Raw genomic sequence first — 21,884 nt, 5'->3', positions numbered from 1 at the left:
ATCAGACCCTGGTTTATTTTGAATTGTTGCAGTTAGAAAGGATTTGCCAGGATTTGCAAGAAAAATTAATTTTATTTTAATTTGCACAATTATTTTTGTGTACTTTTTATATTTTAGATAAAGGATTATTTGAAAATTTACTTTTGAATTTGAGTATGTATTGTGAAAATTGATCAACAATTGGTTATATGGCAGTTTTATAATCCCCTCTCTCTCATACACTATTAAAATTCAAGAAAGGGACAACGACGCTTGTTCGTTTGTTGCTTGCTGCACAGTCTCTTGTAAACCGTTGATAGTGTTGTGTTTACTTTTTCAAGGTAAACGTTCTCCTGTACTCTCGACTTAATTATCTCCTAAGAGCCGGGAAATTTATTTTTTTCCCAATTTTTCTCAACAGTTTGTTTAAATATCAAATTATTTATAGAAAAAATGGCAGTAAATGAGTGTTACGGAATGATTAAATATATTCTCGTATTCGTGAATCTCATATTCTGGGTAAGTTTATTTCCGCCCTTTTATCTATATGTTACTTATTTTAGTTTTCTTCGACAATTTTTTTTTTAATATTATAAATAATGAACTTTATAATCTTTACATATTTCCAATATTTTATTTACTATTTCATACATTTTTTTCTAATTTAGAAAATAGAATTCATTTTTCTGTTTTATTTACCGCCCTACCCTACAATTGCCAGAAAAACAAAATTCCAAAATTGTTTATTTCAAAAAATTTGATTTCCTGTTTTTTTCGTTATATTTTTCTTTTTATGTAATTTGTGTTTGTATTTTTTTTTTTTTTTGTATGCGGAAATTGGAATCATTTAATAAAATCCAAACAAAATATGAGTAATTATGAAAACTCGTTTTTATGGTTTATATACAAATTTATGATATTTATATGGATTATTTTATTTACTAAAATTCTATTAGAAACACGCAAAATAGTTGTTATCTGAAATATGTTTATTCGATTTATGAAACATAGAGGAAATCATATATACAAATGTCATATTTGTTTTACACAGTTCATTTCTCTCTTTAAATGAGGGAACATCTGCTGGCACCGATTACAAAGGACACATTATATTTTTCTTTGATTAAATCTAATGTTTTCATTAACAAAGTTTAATTTTAGATTTATAATTTTTTTTATTTATATTTTTTTTCCATTCATTTAAATGTCTGTTTATTAATTTATTAGAAATATGTAATTAATCAAATTATTAATAATTTAATAAAGGCAAAATTAATACGGGATTTATTAATTTTTATTTTTCTTATAAAAATTTTATTCAAATCTATGAATTAAAAATAAAGTCTCGTTAGAGGAAACTACTTAACAAGAATAGAGTTTCAATTGTATGGACTAGTGTGAAATTCTTATCGTGGTGAATTCTAGTCTTGTTTTAGTATGAATGTTGAAAGGGGGTACTAAAACGCTGAAAACATCTTTCCTACGCGCACGTGCTGCTCATGTTGAAATTCAATTCTAAGATTAGCTGTGCATACGATAATATACTTATAGTAGTCTAGCCCTATTGATTTCATTTTAGAAATTTTGAAAAAAAAAATCACTGAAAATTGATGAATATTTCGAAAGAGAGCCAAAGGCATACAAATTTTTCTCTCTAACTTTAATTAAAAGAAAAAAAAGATTAATATTTGAGAAAAACTCGAAATTATATATTATATATATCTATATATATTTTTTTTTATAAATATTCTGACTACTAAAAATACAGTAATAATGAAATCATAAATATTTTTATACACTTAAGATGATCTCACGTGAGATGCATCACTAACTATGAAATACAGAACACGACAAGTGAGTTCACTGAGAGTAATAGTTAAATTTATTTTTTTTTTGTCAACATTTTTAAAAATTTGAATTAAATTTTTATTTTAAAATTCGATTTTACAATCTAATTAAAAATTGGAATTAAAAATTGAAATTAAAAATCGGGGATGTAAAATTTTGAGTTTCATTTTTTTTAATTTGGAAAAAAATAAACAAATTTTGATGAATCGTCAATATTCTGCAATATAAGAATCGTTAAAATATCCTTTGAGTTAACAGGCAAGGTCAAAGACCTTAGAATGTAGAAACTTATATAAGACATTCTTCCCCCTCTTCTCCACCCTCTAATTAGCATTTATAATTATCAGGATTATTCAAAAAAATAAATAGGAACTGCAAATCAAAAAAATATTTTAGAAAAAAAAAAATTTTATACACGTTTATTAAAAAGAAATTGATTTTTTTTTGTTATTTATTTATTTAATTTATTTATCAAGAATGACATTTAGTTTAGAGAAAAAGGACGACATTAAAATGCCGTTTTGATATTGTAGATTTTTTTTTTTTTTTCTCTTAGAAACGTAAATCCGGTAGTCTAGCGCAGCTGTATCGATTTACTCTTTCCCACTCGTCTTATTTAAATCAACGCAATTTGCGTTTTTGTATATATATATTTTACATCTACCGCACAGCTTATCATGATGATTAATATGCCATTAAAATATAGGTCAAAATTTTATTTTATCTCTTCTTTATAATCAATCAATCAATTAATCAATCAAATTCATTCTTGAGCTTATAAAAATAGCTTTATTTTCAACTAAAAATATCCCTAGACATAATTCGAATACAACCTTCCTTGATATATATATATAAAAGTCATCGAAATCTTATTATACAAGTTGTCTATTTATAATTCATTTATTTTTATATAATTAGTCACAAATTAAGTTTATATATTAAAAATATAATATAGGTATAATAAAAGCATAAATCATAAATGGAACAATTTTTTACAAAGCTGAAAAAAATTTATCTGATTCAAATAAATCAGTTACTATTATCAAATAAATATTTGTTTGTATCAAATAATTATTATATTTGAATTTAAATAAACTATTTAAAACAATATTTTCTGTACTTGAAACAAATAATAAAAATATTTATTTGATAATAGTCGATTATTTGAATCAAATTAATTTTTTTTCATTGTACTTCATTTAAATTCAAATTTTATTAATAAAATATTGATTTTTTGTGTCAAAAAATAAATTAATAATTTAATAATTGTTTATTTTTCAGGTTCAGTTTTTCTGCTACATAATTAATTGATAATTTTATTAATAATTAGCAAACATTGATTTGGAATTTGCTTTGAAAATGTTGAATGAAAGAAATTCGTTTGAATTGCCAATTTTTAACAGAACTATATAAAATTCTTAATAATTTGTAATTGGCTAATTAAGCGAAATTCACGTGAACAAAAATAAATACTAAAATATTTTAACAAATTCCGTTAATTAAAAATTCAGTGAAACAAAAATGAAAAAGAACTAATTTATAAGAGAAGAAAAATCGAAAGAAAAATTTATTTGAGAATGTTTACTATTTTTTTTTCTACTTTTTGGATAATAATGAAAAAAATATTTTCTCACGTTCAAAAATTTAATTTTGGATTAAACTCCTATAAATTGTATATAAAAAATAATATTTTTTTTTCCTTAAAATTTTGAAATAATGCAATATTTTCATATTGAAACTTTTGCATGTGACTATACATCTTTAAGTTGAGTTCGTCGACCACGTCCTTATTTGACCCGTCAGTTTGATTATCGTCAATTCCATATACAAGCCTACACTATGTACTCCTACGATATAGTGAAAAAAATATGACATTCTCACTTTCACACGTTAAGATAAGGATTAGTTGACAGTAATTGAGATCAATTATCGCAGTCGCTCATTTTCCTCTTCCAAGGTATTAAAATTATTTCTACATTATTTTTTTTTTTTTTTTTTTTTTGGTAAATGAAAAAAAATTCTCCCTATTGTTAAATGAAAAAGAATATTTTTCCCTTTGCGGTTTAATGCATCGATCGTGTTTTTCTGTTGCAGAAAAATACGAATCGATATACATTTTAGATCACAAAATAAAGTTCCGAGCAAAATCTGATTATCCTTGTGTTCTCAACTTTCTCTGGCAATGAGGGGGCCTTTCTTTTATTGTATATAATAAACGTAAATGCCGGGTTTCAATGTTTACATTAAATAGAAAGCCAATATTTGTTATATAGAAAAAAATATATTAATATTTATTTTATTAACAATTAAATTATCAATAAATAACTGTAATTTTTTCTCGTTTGTATTTTTTTACTTACTTTTTTTTGCATTGTACAAAAAAAGTTATTTTTTATTCTCGAATTAAATATTAAATGAGAAAAATATTAATCAACTAGTAAAAATAATAATTATACTTAAAATTAATTTCTATCAATAAATAAAATAATTCTTGTAAATTCTATTTAAATGGTTTTCAAACCGTAGGCTTGATAATTTTGCAAATAAAAAAAAAATAAATAATATTGAACGAGCTATAAATTTTTTTTTCTCATTTACCTCTTTAACCGACTTATTTAAAGGTGATATCGTTTTTGACACAAGGATGATCAAAACCAGAAAATCAAAAGCATAATTTTTCTTTTATCGCGATAACATAAATAATTTAATTTATCTTGTCAGTCATATATTGCGAAAATACATTTGCAACCTACCAGAAACTTCCTACACACAATTTTAAAAGCCTTGAGACAACTGGCGAAAGCTCTTTTATCTGTATACCAATAATATAAATGCGGAAATTTTTTTTAGAAATTCTTTTTTTTTTTTTGTTATTGAAATTAGTATTTCCTTTTTTTTCATAGGTTTTTATGCATTTTCAATGTTGAAAGAGAAAAAAAAGAGTGTCATGTTCAAGGAGAAATAATTTAAATTCTTGGCACAGATCCAATATTCCATTAACTTCTGTTATGTTTACTTTTTTGTTTGTTTTGCATTGTGTTTTATAAAATTGCTTTATTTTTTTATTTAAAAAATATTTTTATTTTATTTTTCAATCGTTTCATATTTTTCCAAAAATATGAAATTTATTAATTATACATTAAAAAAATTAATTAATATATTTAGCTAAATAATGGTAATCAATTACTTTACTTAATTAAAAAATATTAAATCTTATATTATTATTATTATTATTATTATTATTATTATTATTATTATTATTATTATTATTATTATTAGTATCTTATATTAAAATCTTCACTAACAACATTGCCTCTTAAAGTGCCTTTCTTAATATGTTTCATTATTACGTGATAATAAATCCCTAAGAGATTCTAATTAAATTGGGACTCGAATTGAATAACAAAGTAGGACATTTCAAATTAAAATTAGCCCTCTTTTTTGTAATATCTAAAAATGGAATTTTTTACATCAAAATATTAAAAATTGAAATTTCAAAAATTTCATTATTCTACATCTAAATTAATATAAAGGATAAATTTGCTTTTTTTATAAATTTGCCATAAAAAAAATCGAATTTAAAACGAGCTTTTCAAAAATTAAAAAATACAAAAAAGATTATATTATTAATTTATTAAAACTTACAATTTCATGATCTTAGAAATTCACGCAACTTTTTTTTTATACTTCTATACTAAATTGAGAGTTATCAGAATTTATTAACACTATTTCCTTGCCTTGAACTTTATATCACTTTCAATTTGATAATACAATATGTTATTGCGAATAAAAAAAGTGATTAAATGCAAATTTTCAATATTGTTTTTTTTTTTAATTTATAATTTTTACATATAAACAATAATAATAATAATAATAATAATAATAATAATAATAATAATATAAATAATAAAATGAAGAAAAAATAATAAAGTATCAAAATAAATAAATAATTCTTGAATTTTAAAATGGATTCGTGTAAATTGTAAAAAAAAAGCATTTTTTTTTTTTAAAGAAACGAATACTGTTCGATGAGATTGAAAACTATGATAATTTCCAGATGTCCCTAATGGCAAATACATAAATGACTAAAGTAACAAATGTCTATACCTGTGTAATGCATATACTCAATAACAAGAATGCCATCCTATCCCTGAACGTAACGGTTCAACAATAGTCACGTCCTGAACACTGATTTAACAACGTACATAAACTTAGCGAAACAACTTCAAAAACCAAAAGTCTTATATAGACCAAAATTTGCCGCTTTTTAGTCGCTAATTAGTTGTGAAAAAAAAAATTTTGTCGCTCTTCAAATTTTTTTTAAAATAGGGTGCTTTGCTAAGTTTACATAAAGTTAGCGAAGCACCCATTCTAACTCCGTTGTTTACAAAGATTCACAAAATTCTTCTTGACAGAAATTTGCCGTTTTTTTGCCGTAACAAGACCAAATAATTCATTTTCCAAATACCCAAAAAATTAATTAAAAAAATTTTAAAAAAAATTTATTAAAAAATTTTTTTTAAATTTAAAAATAAAATTAAGAAAAAAATTTTTATACGAACTGTAAATGAATGTAAATTAAACAACTGCAGATGAATCACATAAGTACAGTAAAAAAAATGTAATTCATATAGAAAAAAGAAAAACTTATTTGTTAAATTTTACATTAAACTAAATTAAATTATTTCATAAGAATTTAAAATCTATGCAAGAGAAAATACGTAATCATAAATTATAAAAAAAAATTAATCAACTACTCATACGAAGAACTACTCAAGCAAAAAAAAATGTTCTTAAAAAAAATTAATTTCATTACCTCATTTCACTTACATATAACTAACTACAAAAATTTCATTAAAAATGTTAATTGTTATTAAAAATCAATTATTTACTTCATTTTTGACGTTAACTTTTTTAAAACAGTATTTATCAATTTTAATTTGTCACGACAAAATCGAAACCAAATAAAATGATCTTAATAGTCAAAGCGACAAATTCCCCAAGTAAAATTTGAATTAAAAAAGTTAATTGATATTAAAAATCACATTTTCAATTTCGTTTTCGACTTAAAATTTGTTTAATCAATATTTATCAATTTTAATTTGTCACGACAAAATCGAAACCTACTTGAATACACTTAATAGTCAAAGCGACAAATTCCCCAAGTAAAATTTTCATTAAGAAAAATTAATTGTTATTAAAAATCACATTTACAATTTCGTTATCGACTTAAAATTTGTTTAATCAATATTTATCAATTCTAATTTGTCACGACAAAATCGAAACCTACTTGAATACACTTAATAGTCAAAGCGACAAATTCCCCAATTAAAATTTTCATTAAAAAATATTAATTGTTATTAAAAATCACATTTTCAATTTCGTGTTCGACTAAAAAATTTTTTAATCACTATTTATCAATTTTAATTTGTCACGACAAAATCGAAACCTAATTGAATACACCTTATAGTCAAAGCGACAAATTCCCCAATTAAAATTTTCATTAAAAAATATTAATTGTTATTAAAAACCACATTTTCAATTTCTTTTTCGACTCAAAATATGTTTAATCAATATTGATCAGGTTTAATTTGTCACGACAAAATCGAAACCTACTTGAATACACCTTATATTCAAAGCGACAAATTCCCCAATTAAAATTTTCATTAAAAAATATTAATTGTTATTAAAAATCACATTTTCAATTTCGTTTTCGACTCAAAATATGTTTAATCAATATTGATCAGGTTTAATTTGTCACGACAAAATCGAAACCTACTTGAATACACCTTATAGTCAAAGCGACAAATTCCCCAAGTAAAATTTTCATTAAAAAATATTAATTGTTAATAAAAATCACATTTTTAATTTCGCTTTCGACTTAAAATTTGTTTAATCAATATTTATCAATTCTAATTTGTCACGACAAAATCGAAACCTACTTGTATACACTTAATAGTCAAAGCGACAAATTCCCCAAGTAAAATTTTCATTAAGAAAAATTAATTGTTATTAAAAATCACATTTACAATTTCGTTATCGACTTAAAATTTGTTTAATCAATATTTATCAATTCTAATTTGTCACGACAAAATCGAAACCTACTTGAATACACTTAATAGTCAAAGCGACAAATTCCCCAATTAAAATTTTCATTAAAAAATATTAATTGTTATTAAAAACCACATTTTCAATTTCTTTTTCGACTCAAAATATGTTTAATCATTATTGATCAGGTTTAATTTGTCACGACAAAATCGAAACATAATTGAATACACTTAAAAGTCAAAGCGACAAATTCCCCAAGTAAAATTTTCATTAAAAAATATTAATTGTTAATAAAAATCACATTTTCAATTTCGTTTTCGACTCAAAATATGTTTAATCATTATTGATCAGGTTTAATTTGTCACGACAAAATCGAAACATAATTGAATACACTTAAAAGTCAAAGCGACAAATTCCCCAAGTAAAATTTTCATTAAAAAATATTAATTGTTAATAAAAATCACATTTTCAATTTCGTTTTCGACTCAAAATATGTTTAATCATTATTGATCAGGTTTAATTTGTCACGACAAAATCGAAACATAATTGAATACACTTAAAAGTCAAAGCGACAAATTCCCCAAGTAAAATTTTCATTAAAAAATATTAATTGTTAATAAAAATCACATTTTCAATTTCGTTTTCAACTTAAAATTTGTTTAATCAATATTTATCATTTCTAATTTGTCACGACAAAATCGAAACCTACTTGTATACACTTAATAGTCAAAGCGACAAATTCCTTAATTAAAATTGTAATTAAAAAATATTAATTGTTATTAAAAATCACATTTTCAATTTCGTGTTCGACTAAAAAATTTTTTAATCACTATTTATCAATTTTAATTTGTCACGACAAAATCGAAACCTAATTGAATACACCTTATAGTCAAAGCGACAAATTCCCCAATTAAAATTTTCATTAATAAATATTAATTGTTATTAAAAATCACATTTTCAATTTCGTTTTCGACTCAAAATATGCTTAATCAATATTGATCATGTTTAATTTGTCACGACAAAATCGAAACCTACTTGAATACACTTCCCAGACAGCACATAACATTGCGGCAATGTTTTGGCAATATTGCTGGACATGTTTCGCAATATTGCCATGTAACATTACAGCAATGTTGCCACAACATTAAAATGTCCCACCCTGCTCAATATTGCACAGTAATCTTGCCACAAGCTTATGTCAAGGTTGCACCACAAGCTTGCAGCAATGTTGCACGGTTACATTGCTGCAAGATTGCTCGGCAAGTTTGCATCGTAAGCTTGCTGTAAGATTCATGTAATGTCGAATAGTAAGCTAGCTGCAAACTTAATGCTACAGAAAATTCTCGCCGTAGGCACTTTTCTTAAATTTATTGTCAGTTTTTTGGCTATATAATATTTGAACGACACTTCAAAAAAGAAAATATCCATAATTTAAATTTTATTTTACTTAATTGTTCAATTAAAAAAAATTAAAGATAGGATAAAAAATGGAATTAAAACATTTAAATCTAGCTATTTTTTAATGGAAGAAAAAATTATTTTTATGGCCTACGGCGAGAATTTTCTGTAGCATCAAGTTTGCAGCTAGCTTACTATTCGACCTTACATCAATCTTACGATGCAAACTTGCCGAGCAATCTTGCGGCAATGTTACCGTGCAACATTGCTGCAAGCTTGTGGTGCAACCTTGCCATAACCTTGTGGCAAGCTTACTGTGAAATATTGAGCAAGGTGAGACATTTTAATGTTGTGGCAACATTGCTGTAATGTTACAAGGCAATATTGCAAAACTTGCCCAGCAATATTGCCGCAACATTGCCGCAATGTTATGAGCTGTCTGGGTTAAAAGTCTAAGCGACAAATTCCCCAAGTAAAATTTTCATTAAAAAATATTAATTGTTATTTTTTTTTTAATGAAAATTTTACTTGGGGAATTTGTCGGTTAGACTTTTAAGTGTATTCAAGTAGGTTTCGATTTTGTCGTGACAAATTAAACCTGATCAATATTGATTAAACATATTTTGAGTCGAAAACGAAATTGAAAATGTGATTTTTAATAACAATTAATATTTTTTAATGAAAATTTTAATTGGGGAATTTGTCGCTTTGACTATTAAGTGTATTCAAGTCGGTTTCGATTTTGTCGTGACAAATTAGAATTGATAAATATTGATTAAACAAATTTTAAGTCGATAACGAAATTGTAAATGTGATTTTTAATAACAATTAATTTTTCTTAATGAAAATTTTACTTGGGGAATTTGTCGCTTTGACTATTAAGTGTATTCAAGTCGGTTTCGATTTTGTCGTGACAAATTAGAATTGATAAATATTGATTAAACAAATTTTAAGTCGAAAACGAAATTGAAAATGTGATTTTTATTAACAATTAATATTTTTTAATGAAAATTTTACTTGGGGAATTTGTCGCTTTGACTATTAAGTGTATACAAGTAGGTTTCGATTTTGTCGTGACAAATTAGAATTGATAAATATTGATTAAACAAATTTTAAGTCGAAAACGAAATTGAAAATGTGATTTTTATTAACAATTAATATTTTTTAATGAAAATTTTACTTGGGGAATTTGTCGCTTTGACTTTTAAGTGTATTCAATTATGTTTCGATTTTGTCGTGACAAATTAAACCTGATCAATAATGATTAAACATATTTTGAGTCGAAAAAGAAATTGAAAATGTGGTTTTTAATAACAATTAATATTTTTTAATGAAAATTTTAATTGGGGAATTTGTCGCTTTGACTATTAAGTGTATTCAAGTAGGTTTCGATTTTGTCGTGACAAATTAGAATTGATAAATATTGATTAAACAAATTTTAAGTCGATAACGAAATTGTAAATGTGATTTTTAATAACAATTAATATTTTTTAATGAAAATTTTAATTGGGGAATTTGTCGCTTTGACTATTAAGTGTATTCAAGTCGGTTTCGATTTTGTCGTGACAAATTAGAATTGATAAATATTGATTAAACAAATTTTAAGTCGAAAGCGAAATTAAAAATGTGATTTTTATTAACAATTAATATTTTTTAATGAAAATTTTACTTGGGGAATTTGTCGCTTTGACTATTAAGTGTATACAAGTAGGTTTCGATTTTGTCGTGACAAATTAGAATTGATAAATATTGATTAAACAAATTTTAAGTCGAAAACGAAATTGAAAATGTGATTTTTATTAACAATTAATATTTTTTAATGAAAATTTTACTTGGGGAATTTGTCGCTTTGACTTTTAAGTGTATTCAATTATGTTTCGATTTTGTCGTGACAAATTAAACCTGATCAATAATGATTAAACATATTTTGAGTCGAAAAAGAAATTGAAAATGTGGTTTTTAATAACAATTAATATTTTTTAATGAAAATTTTAATTGGGGAATTTGTCGCTTTGACTATTAAGTGTATTCAAGTAGGTTTCGATTTTGTCGTGACAAATTAGAATTGATAAATATTGATTAAACAAATTTTAAGTCGAAAACGAAATTGAAAATGTGATTTTTATTAACAATTAATATTTTTTAATGAAAATTTTACTTGGGGAATTTGTCGCTTTGACTATTAAGTGTATTCAAGTCGGTTTCGATTTTGTCGTGACAAATTAGAATTGATAAATATTGATTAAACAAATTTTAAGTCGAAAACGAAATTGAAAATGTGATTTTTATTAACAATTAATATTTTTTAATGAAAATTTTTCTTGGGGAATTTGTCGCTTTGACTATAAGGTGTATTCAAGTAGGTTTCGATTTTGTCGTGACAAATTAAACCTGATCAATATTGATTAAACATATTTTGAGTCGAAAACGAAATTGAAAATGTGATTTTTAATAACAATTAATATTTTTTAATAAAAATTTTAATTGGGGAATTTGTCGCTTTGACTATAAGGTGTATTCAAGTAGGTTTCGATTTTGTCGTGACAAATTAAACCTGATCAATATTGATTAAACATATTTTGAGTCGAAAACGAAATTGAAAATGTGATTTTTAATAACAATTAATATTTTTTAATGAAAATTTTAATTGGGGAATTTGTCGCTTTGACTATTAAGTGTATTCAAGTCGGTTTCGATTTTGTCGTGACAAATTAGAATTGATAAATATTGATTAAACAAATTTTAAGTCGAAAACGAAATTGAAAATGTGATTTTTAATATCAATTAACTTTTTTAATTCAAATTTTACTTGGGGAATTTGTCGCTTTGACTATTAAGATCATTTTATTTGGTTTCGATTTTGTCGTGACAAATTAAAATTGATAAATAGTGATTAAAAAATTTTTTAGTCGAACACGAAATTGAAAATGTGATTTTTAATAACAATTAATATTTTTTAATGAAAATTTTACTTGGGGAATTTGTCGCTTTGACTATTAAGTGTATTCAAGTAGGTTTCGATTTTGTCGTGACAAATTAAAATTGATAAATAGTGATTAAACAAATTTTAAGTCGAAAACGAAATTGAAAATGTGATTTTTAATATCAATTAACTTTTTTAATTCAAATTTTACTTGGGGAATTTGTCGCTTTGACTATTAAGATCATTTTATTTGGTTTCGATTTTGTCGTGACAAATTAAAATTGATAAATACTGTTTTAAAAAAGTTAACGTCAAAAATGAAGTAAAAAATTGATTTTTAATAACAATTAACATTTTTAATGAAATTTTTGTAGTTAGTTATATGTAAGTGAAATGAGGTAATGAAATTAATTTTTTTTAAGAACATTTTTTTTTGCTTGAGTAGTTCTTCGTATGAGTAGTTGATTAATTTTTTTTTATAATTTATGATTACGTATTTTCTCTTGCATAGATTTTAAATTCTTATGAAATAATTTAATTTAGTTTAATGTAAAATTTAACAAATAAGTTTTTCTTTTTTCTATATGAATTACATTTTTTTTACTGTACTTATGTGATTCATCTGCAGTTGTTTAATTTACATTCATTTACAGTTCGTATAAAAATTTTTTTCTTAATTTTATTTTTAAATTTAAAAAAAATTTTTTAATAAATTTTTTTTAAAATTTTTTTAATTAATTTTTTGGGTATTTGGAAAATGAATTATTTGGTCTTGTTACGGCAAAAAAACGGCAAATTTCTGTCAAGAAGAATTTTGTGAATCTTTGTAAACAACGGAGTTAGAATGGGTGCTTCGCTAACTTTATGTAAACTTAGCAAAGCACCCTATTTTAAAAAAAATTTGAAGAGCGACAAAATTTTTTTTTTCACAACTAATTAGCGACTAAAAAGCGGCAAATTTTGGTCTATATAAGACTTTTGGTTTTTGAAGTTGTTTCGCTAAGTTTATGTACGTGATTTAACATTCCTTAAACTTCATACCTACAATAAAGTAAATGTAGGACTGAATGTTTCTATATGAATATGGAAACAATACCGTTTACAATTTAAATAAATAAATAAAACTTCAACTCTCATCTCATTAATATAGAAAATAGAAAATATTTTCAAAACTTTGATTTTTTTGATTTAATTCCATAATAATTTATTTACAATACTAGCAAAATTAAACGCGCGCAAGCGCACCAAATTGAGTATTTAATTATTTGTTATAAAGAAATTAAAGTTTAATATTATTAATAATAATTTAATTTATTAGAATATTATTACATATTAAATGATAATAATGAAAATTATATGTTTACAGGCCTCGGATTATACGACTTTTTCCGACTTTTTTAAAAAATACGACTTTTATCGACTTATTTTAATAAAATGCGACATTTTTTTTACATTTGAAAAAAAATGTAAATAGAATACATTTTTTTAGTATAAAATGTAGATCTTCTTTAATTCAATTATTTAACAAATTTTTAACTAAAATGATTCTTCACTAAATTAATTATTTTTAATAATTTTAATTAAATACATCACAAATTCAGATATATAAAAATTATTTTTCAATTAAAATTTTTATGAAATTTAACAATTGTTTATAATTTAAAAAAAAATATCAATAAAATTGAATTATTTTTTAAAAATTTCAATTCAAAATAAACTAAAATTCAATTATTACCCGAAATTTTAATTCAAAATCAATTAAAATTCAATAATTATCCAAAATTTTCAATTTAAAATTTAATTACATATTTACCAAGTTTTCAATTTAAATTGAAATAAAATTCAATTATTTTCTAAAATTTCTATTTAAAATTAATTATCCAAATTTTCAATCAAAAATGAACTTAAATTAAATTATTATCCAAAATTTCAATTAAAATTCAATTATTTCCCAAAAAATTTTCAATTTAAAATCAAATAAAATTTCATTATTCTCAAAAATTTGAATTCAAAATTAATTGAATTTTCAATAATTTGAATTTAAAAGCATCTAAAATTTAATTATTTCTTAAATTTTCCATCGAAAATTTTTTTTGTTGAAATTTAATAATTTCAATTATAACTCTAAGGAAATTCAATTATTTTTAACTATTTTAATAATATTCTTTGAAAATTCAACTATCTGAAACCATTTTTAAATTAAAAATGATTTTCAAATTATTGTATTTTGTCCGCATTTTCTAATAAATTTTTAGTGAAATCATCTAAAATTTTAATTACAAAACACTTAAAGTTTCAATTAATTTCAAAAATCTCAATTTTAAATCTTTGAAAATTCAATTAAATTTAAAAAATGTTTTCCAAAAATTGTTTGATAAATTATTTTTAGTTCTGTAAAATTTAATAATTGTTTGAAAATTAACAATATCTTTTGAAATTTAATTATTTCTAAAAATTTCAACTTTAACCCTTCGAAAAGGATTATTATTAAAAAAAAAATTTTTTATTTAAAAATCTGTAAAATATTTTTGTTAAAATAAAAAACAAATCCACTTTTTTTTGGAATATAAATCGACTGAAACGACTTTTTGTGTCTTTAAGTTGATTCGAGGCCTGTGTTTTTATAATTAATATTTAATAGGTATTCCTTGGCCCCTGGTACCTTAAAAATTAATTTTTAAAAATAAATTTTTTTCAAATTACTATCTTGTACGAAATTTCCTGGCGCATCTTTTTTCTCATCATAAAATTTTTTGTATTTGTACACAATTTTTGAATCAATATACAACTTTAAAAAAAATTTCGTTGGTAAACGTTGTGTACTTCAGCTTCGTGAATTTCGGAAACAAAATTATACAACTTTGGCAAAAATGAGAAAAAGAATTGTCAAAATTTGACACGTCATAAGATTACTATTCAAAAAAACACGTGAAATCAAAAAAGGCCAACTTCAAGTTAGGACAGAAGGACAGACCAAGCATTTTATTATTATATAATAATTTATTTACAATATTTATTTTACGTTCCTTTGAATTATTGCAAAAAGATTTTTTTTCTACTTATTTAAAATTATTTTTTTTAAAATTATAATATAAATAAATATTTTTTTTTTTTTTTTTTGTTAATTTTTTCTTAATATTCTGGCTTGCATTAAAAAATTGAATATTGTACAAAATTGAATACATTTTATAAAAAATATTTGTAAAATATTCATTTAGTTGTTTGATAATTCTTCCCCTTAGTAGAAATAATATTGAACCAGTTGTGTGTAAAATAATAAGTTCTATACTGTCCACCTGTTTTCTGAGGGAATATGCAAGAGGGTTCGCGGATAATTATGTAGCTTTTATTGAACCGTCTAGTCTTTGAGAGAAAGAGAGAGAAAAAAAAATGAGAGAACACGCCTATGAGGGTGCAATAAAATTGTAGGTTTAAATATTCCTAGTACAAAAGTTATTGTTCAATCCATTTTATATTTCACGCAACCAACAAATTTTCCCTGACATTTATGAATCATATATGTATACAATTTTTTTTTTTGTTTCAGAGAAAATTATGTCCTGCTTTCTTTATGGGAACTGAAAATAATAATAATAATTAGTAATAATAAAAAAAAAAATTATTATACAAAAAATAATATAGTGATTGAAAAATTATTATTTAAATTTCATTTGAAATTTATCTGTTTGATAAAATATTGCAAAAATATCCAGTTAGTTTTTAAATACCGGCTTTTTTTAAGTTATGAATTCATAAAATCCTAACGAGTCATTGTTTTCATTGCCATATATTGTAATTATCCTTCGTGACACAAATTAATACAAAAGCCTGGAAATGGTTAATTATAAAATTTTTTATGCAAACAACATAAACTATATTCTTACTCAACAGAATTAAAATGAAAATTTTTCACAAGGTTGGAAAGTAAAATTTTTTTTTTTTTATAAATGCAGAACACAAATAAGTTTATGTTTTTCATACATTAATATCTATATGTATATAAAAATCGTTTTTATTTATTTATTATGTTATGTTCTTTTTATATTTTTCTTATATTTTTATTTAAATTAATTTTTTTTTTATAATAATTTTGATGATTTATTTTGTATTACTTATTGTCATTTTTACTTTTTGTACATATTTTTTTATTATTATTGTTATTATAATTATTATTATCACTGTCATTATCATTAATAATTACTAATATTAAAATATAAGAAAAAATGTAATATTTGTTAAGTTTAAATTTTTCACTTTTAATGTGAATGAGTAAAAAGTATACTCGCGAGTTGAGTTGAGTGTCGTATAAGGACAAAAAAAGTACATAATATAAACTTACAGTAAAGTGTAGAGTCGACTGAAATTTAAACCTGAATCTGAAAATCTTGTTGCATTTAACGTAGCATATATTCATGTTCATATAACAATGGGCAATGTACGCCTTAATAAGGTCAGGGACTTAAGAGTATCATTTTTCAAGCTTGGTATAATATTGTGGCGTTTAACTCATCCACTGCGGGTCTCTTCACAGACAAGTTTTTTTTTCCTTTTCTTTTTTTTTTTGTCATAAAAATCACTACAACTTGCACTGATCGTTTAAACAAAAAAAAAAATATGATTTTTTACATGACTAATTTTGAGATTTAATATACGTGAAATGTAGAAAAAAATGTGAAAAATAAATTTTGTGACAAAAAATTGTCAGATCGATAATCAAATATTAAAATAAGATAGAGATTTTATCAAAATTTACTGATATGAAATTTATATTTATTTAAAATATTTAATAATATATTAAATAAGTACAAAAAAGTACTAACAATTATTGACAATTTGAAAATTGGAGAAATTACATATTTTCATTGAAAAAAAATCAAATTAGGAAAAATGAACACATTTAATTTGAAATTGATTGATTGATTCATTGGAAAAGAAATTAAAAAATTACTTAAATTTTTTAGATGAAAAAATAGAAAATTTTTATTTATTTTAAAACTAATTGTTTAATTATTTTTTTTCTCGACAGGCTGTTGGATTAGCCGTGGTGGTATTAGGATCATGGATGATGACGGACAGAACATTTTTGGTATCCCTATCGGAACAGGAACATCACTACAATATGGGACTTTACGTTCTTCTTGGTGCAGGAATTTTGATTATCATTGTATCTTTCCTGGGATGTTGTGGAGCTTTCAAAGAATCGCAATGCATGCTGGTCACTTTCTTCAGTTTGCTTTTGGTTGTAATTGTTGCACAAGTTGCTGCTGGAGCTTGGCTCTACACAAACAGAGAGCGATTAGATGAGCTGGTTAAGGATTCTTTCGCTGAAACTGTCAAGGTAATTATTTATTTCATTAAAATTAAATTAATTAAAAAACTATTTCATTGAAGGACAATTTTATCAAAAAAAAAAGAAAAGAAACATCAATTTTTAATAAAACACTGATCGAGTAGTAATTTTTCCCTCTGAATATGATTTTTATTGGTAAATTTTTATTCACGCTGATTACGAATCTGGAAATAAAATTTTATGAAAAGTGATAAAAAAATACGGGGGAAAAAGATTTATTTTATCGGACACAGTTTTATTTATTAATTAAAGCGATTAATTTTTAATTAATAAATAAAATATTAATATTTATTGCAAAAATTTAGAAATATATAAATTTATCTAAAGGTTATTAATATTTATTAATTAATAGTAATTAATAGAAAAGAATGAAAATTATAAGTGGTTAGTTGATACAAATGCGGGCACTTTCTAATTTGTCATGTGAATTGGGGAGTTTTATTAGAAAATTTTTTTAAAAGAGGGTCGTATAATATAAGTTCAGGAAAGATGTAATAGTAAGAAAATAACTGACAATTATTTTCGTCATATATTTATTAAAAATTTCACATTGGTTTAAATTAAAAAAATTATTTTTTTGTTCAAGAAAATATTGAACTTGTTTTTATTATTACATATTCATTGATTTAGAGATTTTTTGTCTGTTATGGATTTATATTTATTTTTCTAAATTTTAATTTCTATTTTAATTTAATTTCTTTACTTTATTTTTAAATTTCCTACATCGAGATTTAATTTTTTTTTTAATCGATCAATAAAAATAATTGAATTTAATAGCAATTGAAATAAGTAAAATGTAAAAATAAGTAAAATATTCTTTTTTATTTTTTAAAAAGTTTTTAAAAAAATTTTTTTTTCAGAATGAATACGGTAAAATTGAATACCGTACGGATATTGTGGACACTGTTCAATCTAGTTTCGGCTGTTGCGGAGCATCTGGTCCTTCTGATTGGGCTTCGAGTAAATACAATAAAGATGGACAGGAAGGATTAAGCTTTTCAGTAACTGCTAACACCAATATATATAAGATTCCACAATCCTGTTGCATAAATAAAGATTCACCAGCCTGCCGAGGTGGACCTAAAGTTAATCTCGGAGCTCGTATTAGTTCGGAAATTTATTCAGATGTGAGTCAATTATTTTCATCATTTATCGCCGCATAAATATTATCATTACATTTTCATTATAAACAAAGTTAATTTAGTAACTTCATTAATAATTTTATTTTTATTCCTCTAATTTAAATAAAATAATAAAATAAATAAATTAACAAATTTGAATTAGTAAAAATTAATTTATTGATAATTTTCAGGGATGTACGGAAAAAGTGATAAATGCTCTAAAATCTCAAGGAATTATAATTTTTGGCGTTGCAATTGGAGTGGGAATATTGGAATTTTTAGGTCTGATTTTCTCATTGATTCTCTGCTGTGCAGTCGGTTCATCGGAAAGGTATAAGGCCTAAAAAAAAAAAGAAAAAGAAGAAAAAGCTTTTTCATGTATCAAGACTATCCCTTCTTACGTTTATCCCCTTGTGTAAAAATATCCTGTTGTCTCGACTTAATTTTCTATGATAAAATTCAAGGAGTCGGAGAGAGAAATGAAATCGGCAACTGATAATGACTAAAACACAAAATGGGGCCATATTTAAAACGTAAGATTCGATTAATTATACACTCCAAAGAAAAATTTATTATCATTCGCAAAAAGTGGAACAAAATGAAAAAATGATTGGAAAATTAATTCTAAAAAAAGGAACGAATCTAGAGTCTAGATTTTCACTAACTGGGACCTGAAAAAGAAACAAAAGGTAAATATTTAATATTATTCTCGTATCTACCGTGCGACAAATTTTTGCATTGCAATTGTGAATTTATTGCATAAATTAAAGATGATATAGTCGCACAATTAGGAATTGATTACAGAAACGAAAAAAAAAAATAAGTTCCACATTTTTAATAATTTGTACTCAAATATTTCTCGTAAAAATATAATCTTTACCACCAAAGATTTGAGTTAACAAGAGAAAAAAAAAATGATCAAATAGAAATAGGCTTTTTTTTATATAATATAAGAAAAAAAATTCGGCAAGTCGATTAAAAAAAAAAAAAAAAAAATTCTAATTACAAAGAAAAATTAATTCGACTTGTCGCATTTTTCACAATATACCCGATGAGCTTAAAATTTTATTTAGCTTTACAATTTACATTTCGTCTTCGAATGTGTTCAAATACTTTGACGAATCTCTAAGATAAACAGTACAACTTTTTTTTTGTATTTATGTTTTAAGTTACGGTGGATACGTTACTTTGTTGAATACAAAAGAAAACAAAAATATCTCAATATTTACTTTAATCCAAAAATCTTTAAAATGCAAAATCGAAAATGCACTCGTAAAAAAAACGAGTAAATTATAGATAATCAAGATATCTAGAAAAATATGATATATTCTGAATATGATGCAAAAATTTGCACGTGGCCAAAGAATTCGTTTTTGAAATCCTTTTTTTTTATTTAAAAAAAGGAATTCTAATTTTAAAAAAATTAAAAATATGAGATTTATATTACAAAGCACGTTGAAAACGTGTATATCATTTATTAGAGATACTTATAAAAGAGATTATTAACTCTGAAAGCTCTTATTAAGGCATTGTCGATATTGATATATTGTTGAAATCTCAATGACGATCAATTTGTTATAGTAGAAGAAGAAAAAAAAACAAACTATAACAATGTTGCAGCCATGACAAAGACTTAATGTATGATGAAAGAAGGTATTAAAGTAAAATATAATTGATATCATAAATAATATTTACGTAATATTATATTTAAAAGAAAAGAAAAGAGTAATATTATATAAAATTTATAATATTCTAAGATAGAAATCTTTCGATTTCAAAAGTCATAATATTAACGTACAGCATAATAACATACCTCGTTGATCATTTAATAATTTTGATATTGATATTTACAATATTTTTCGGTTATTTTTTTTCTATTCTCTAAATTTTTCTATGTCGTGTTTGTATTTGCTCGAAGTCTACAGTTCAACGTTCTCCAAACAATATTTCTTTTTCAATTAGTTTTTTGCACTTGAACTAAAAAAAAAAAAACTAATTTAAATAATATTTTGGAAATAAGTCAAAGAGAGATAAATTGAAAACGGAAACACTTTCAAATGTAATTAATTCATTCCCAAAATATGCGGCAAATATATATAAGATTTTTTTTAAGACTGCAGACTTCGTTAAAGAATATTAAATTATTTACTGTTAATGAAAAAAAAAAGAAACAAGAATGAATGTCATTGTATTGAGGATTTGTAACAATGCAATAAGTCATATTATTAGTTAATATATGTGGAGATTTATGATAATATATAAATCATAATATAACAATTATTTTTAAGTGATTAATACTGTGCGTAATTTATATTTGTTTAAATCAAATTTTTTTTCCGCAATAGTTTATTTTTTTTCCGCATTTATTTAAAAACAAAAAAAAAGAAACATAATCCCTTGCTGTATGAATGTGGAACAAAAAAAAATCTGTGTCATGTAGTCTCAAAGACTTGGGAGATTTTTCCAAAATTATATTTTCGTAATTGATGGTATTCGCATTTAATTTTATATTATTATACATATATATAATATAAGAGAGGCTACATGCAAATGTCAAAACGTTCAATATATACATATATATAAAATTTCAAAAGAACTTTTGTCTCATCATTTTACACAGAGAAGATTAAAAATTAATATTCGAATATATTAAAATAAAATCATAAATTTACAAAATTAAAAAATATCCATTACAATGAGAGATAGGCAAATTTTCCGAAAAATCAAAAATTTTCTAATTTTACGTTTGACAATAGTTATAAAATTATTTTAGTAATTTCTTTCCTTATCTCAGAGTACAACTATTTTCGAAATTCTTATTAATACTAAAAACGTATTTCTTTAAAAAATTCTTTGGATATAAAGAAAAATTACGAAAAAAAATTAACTTTTTCAAATTCTTTTTTTTGTCTTTTAGAAATTTTCGAAACTTGTCCTTGTGTTCTTACCAATGCACAAATAATTTATCTTAAAAACTAGAGATTTTTTTTATTGTGCTCTATTATTATTTATATTTTGACATTTTATTATTTTTGAATCATTTTTTGTTTCTTAATGAGAAAAAAAGATCCAAATTACAGTAGTAAAATTCTTGTTTACAAAAACTTGGAAATCAAAATCAGAAACTTTTCGCATTTGTTTAAAATTGAAATTTTTTTTTATTTTCTCTTAAAAATTTTTCTACAAGTTTAAGAATTTTTTTTTTAAATATGTCACA

The 21,884-nt window shown here is 23.2% G+C and overlaps 1 protein-coding gene across 1 annotated transcript; it reads left to right on the top strand.

Moving 5' to 3' along the window:
- The first annotated feature begins 165 nt into the window (after positions 1-165).
- On the top strand, positions 166-21,263 carry LOC127279052 (CD9 antigen-like). Its single transcript, XM_051301162.1, has 5 exons — positions 166-320; positions 428-498; positions 17,223-17,534; positions 18,407-18,673; positions 18,859-21,263. The coding sequence occupies exons 2-5, from the start codon at positions 433-435 to the stop codon at positions 19,009-19,011; spliced, it is 798 nt and encodes a 265-aa protein (XP_051157119.1). The 5' UTR covers positions 166-320; positions 428-432; the 3' UTR covers positions 19,012-21,263.
- The last annotated feature ends 621 nt before the right edge of the window (positions 21,264-21,884 follow it).

Source organism: Leptopilina boulardi, unplaced genomic scaffold (genome assembly GCF_019393585.1).
Source record: "Leptopilina boulardi isolate dan_hultmark-lab unplaced genomic scaffold, ZJU_Lbou_2.1 LbouV2_214, whole genome shotgun sequence".
NCBI classification, from domain to species: domain Eukaryota; kingdom Metazoa; phylum Arthropoda; class Insecta; order Hymenoptera; family Figitidae; genus Leptopilina; species Leptopilina boulardi.
Note: the sequence above shows the minus strand (reverse complement) of the source record. Positions and strands in the feature narration are given on the sequence as shown.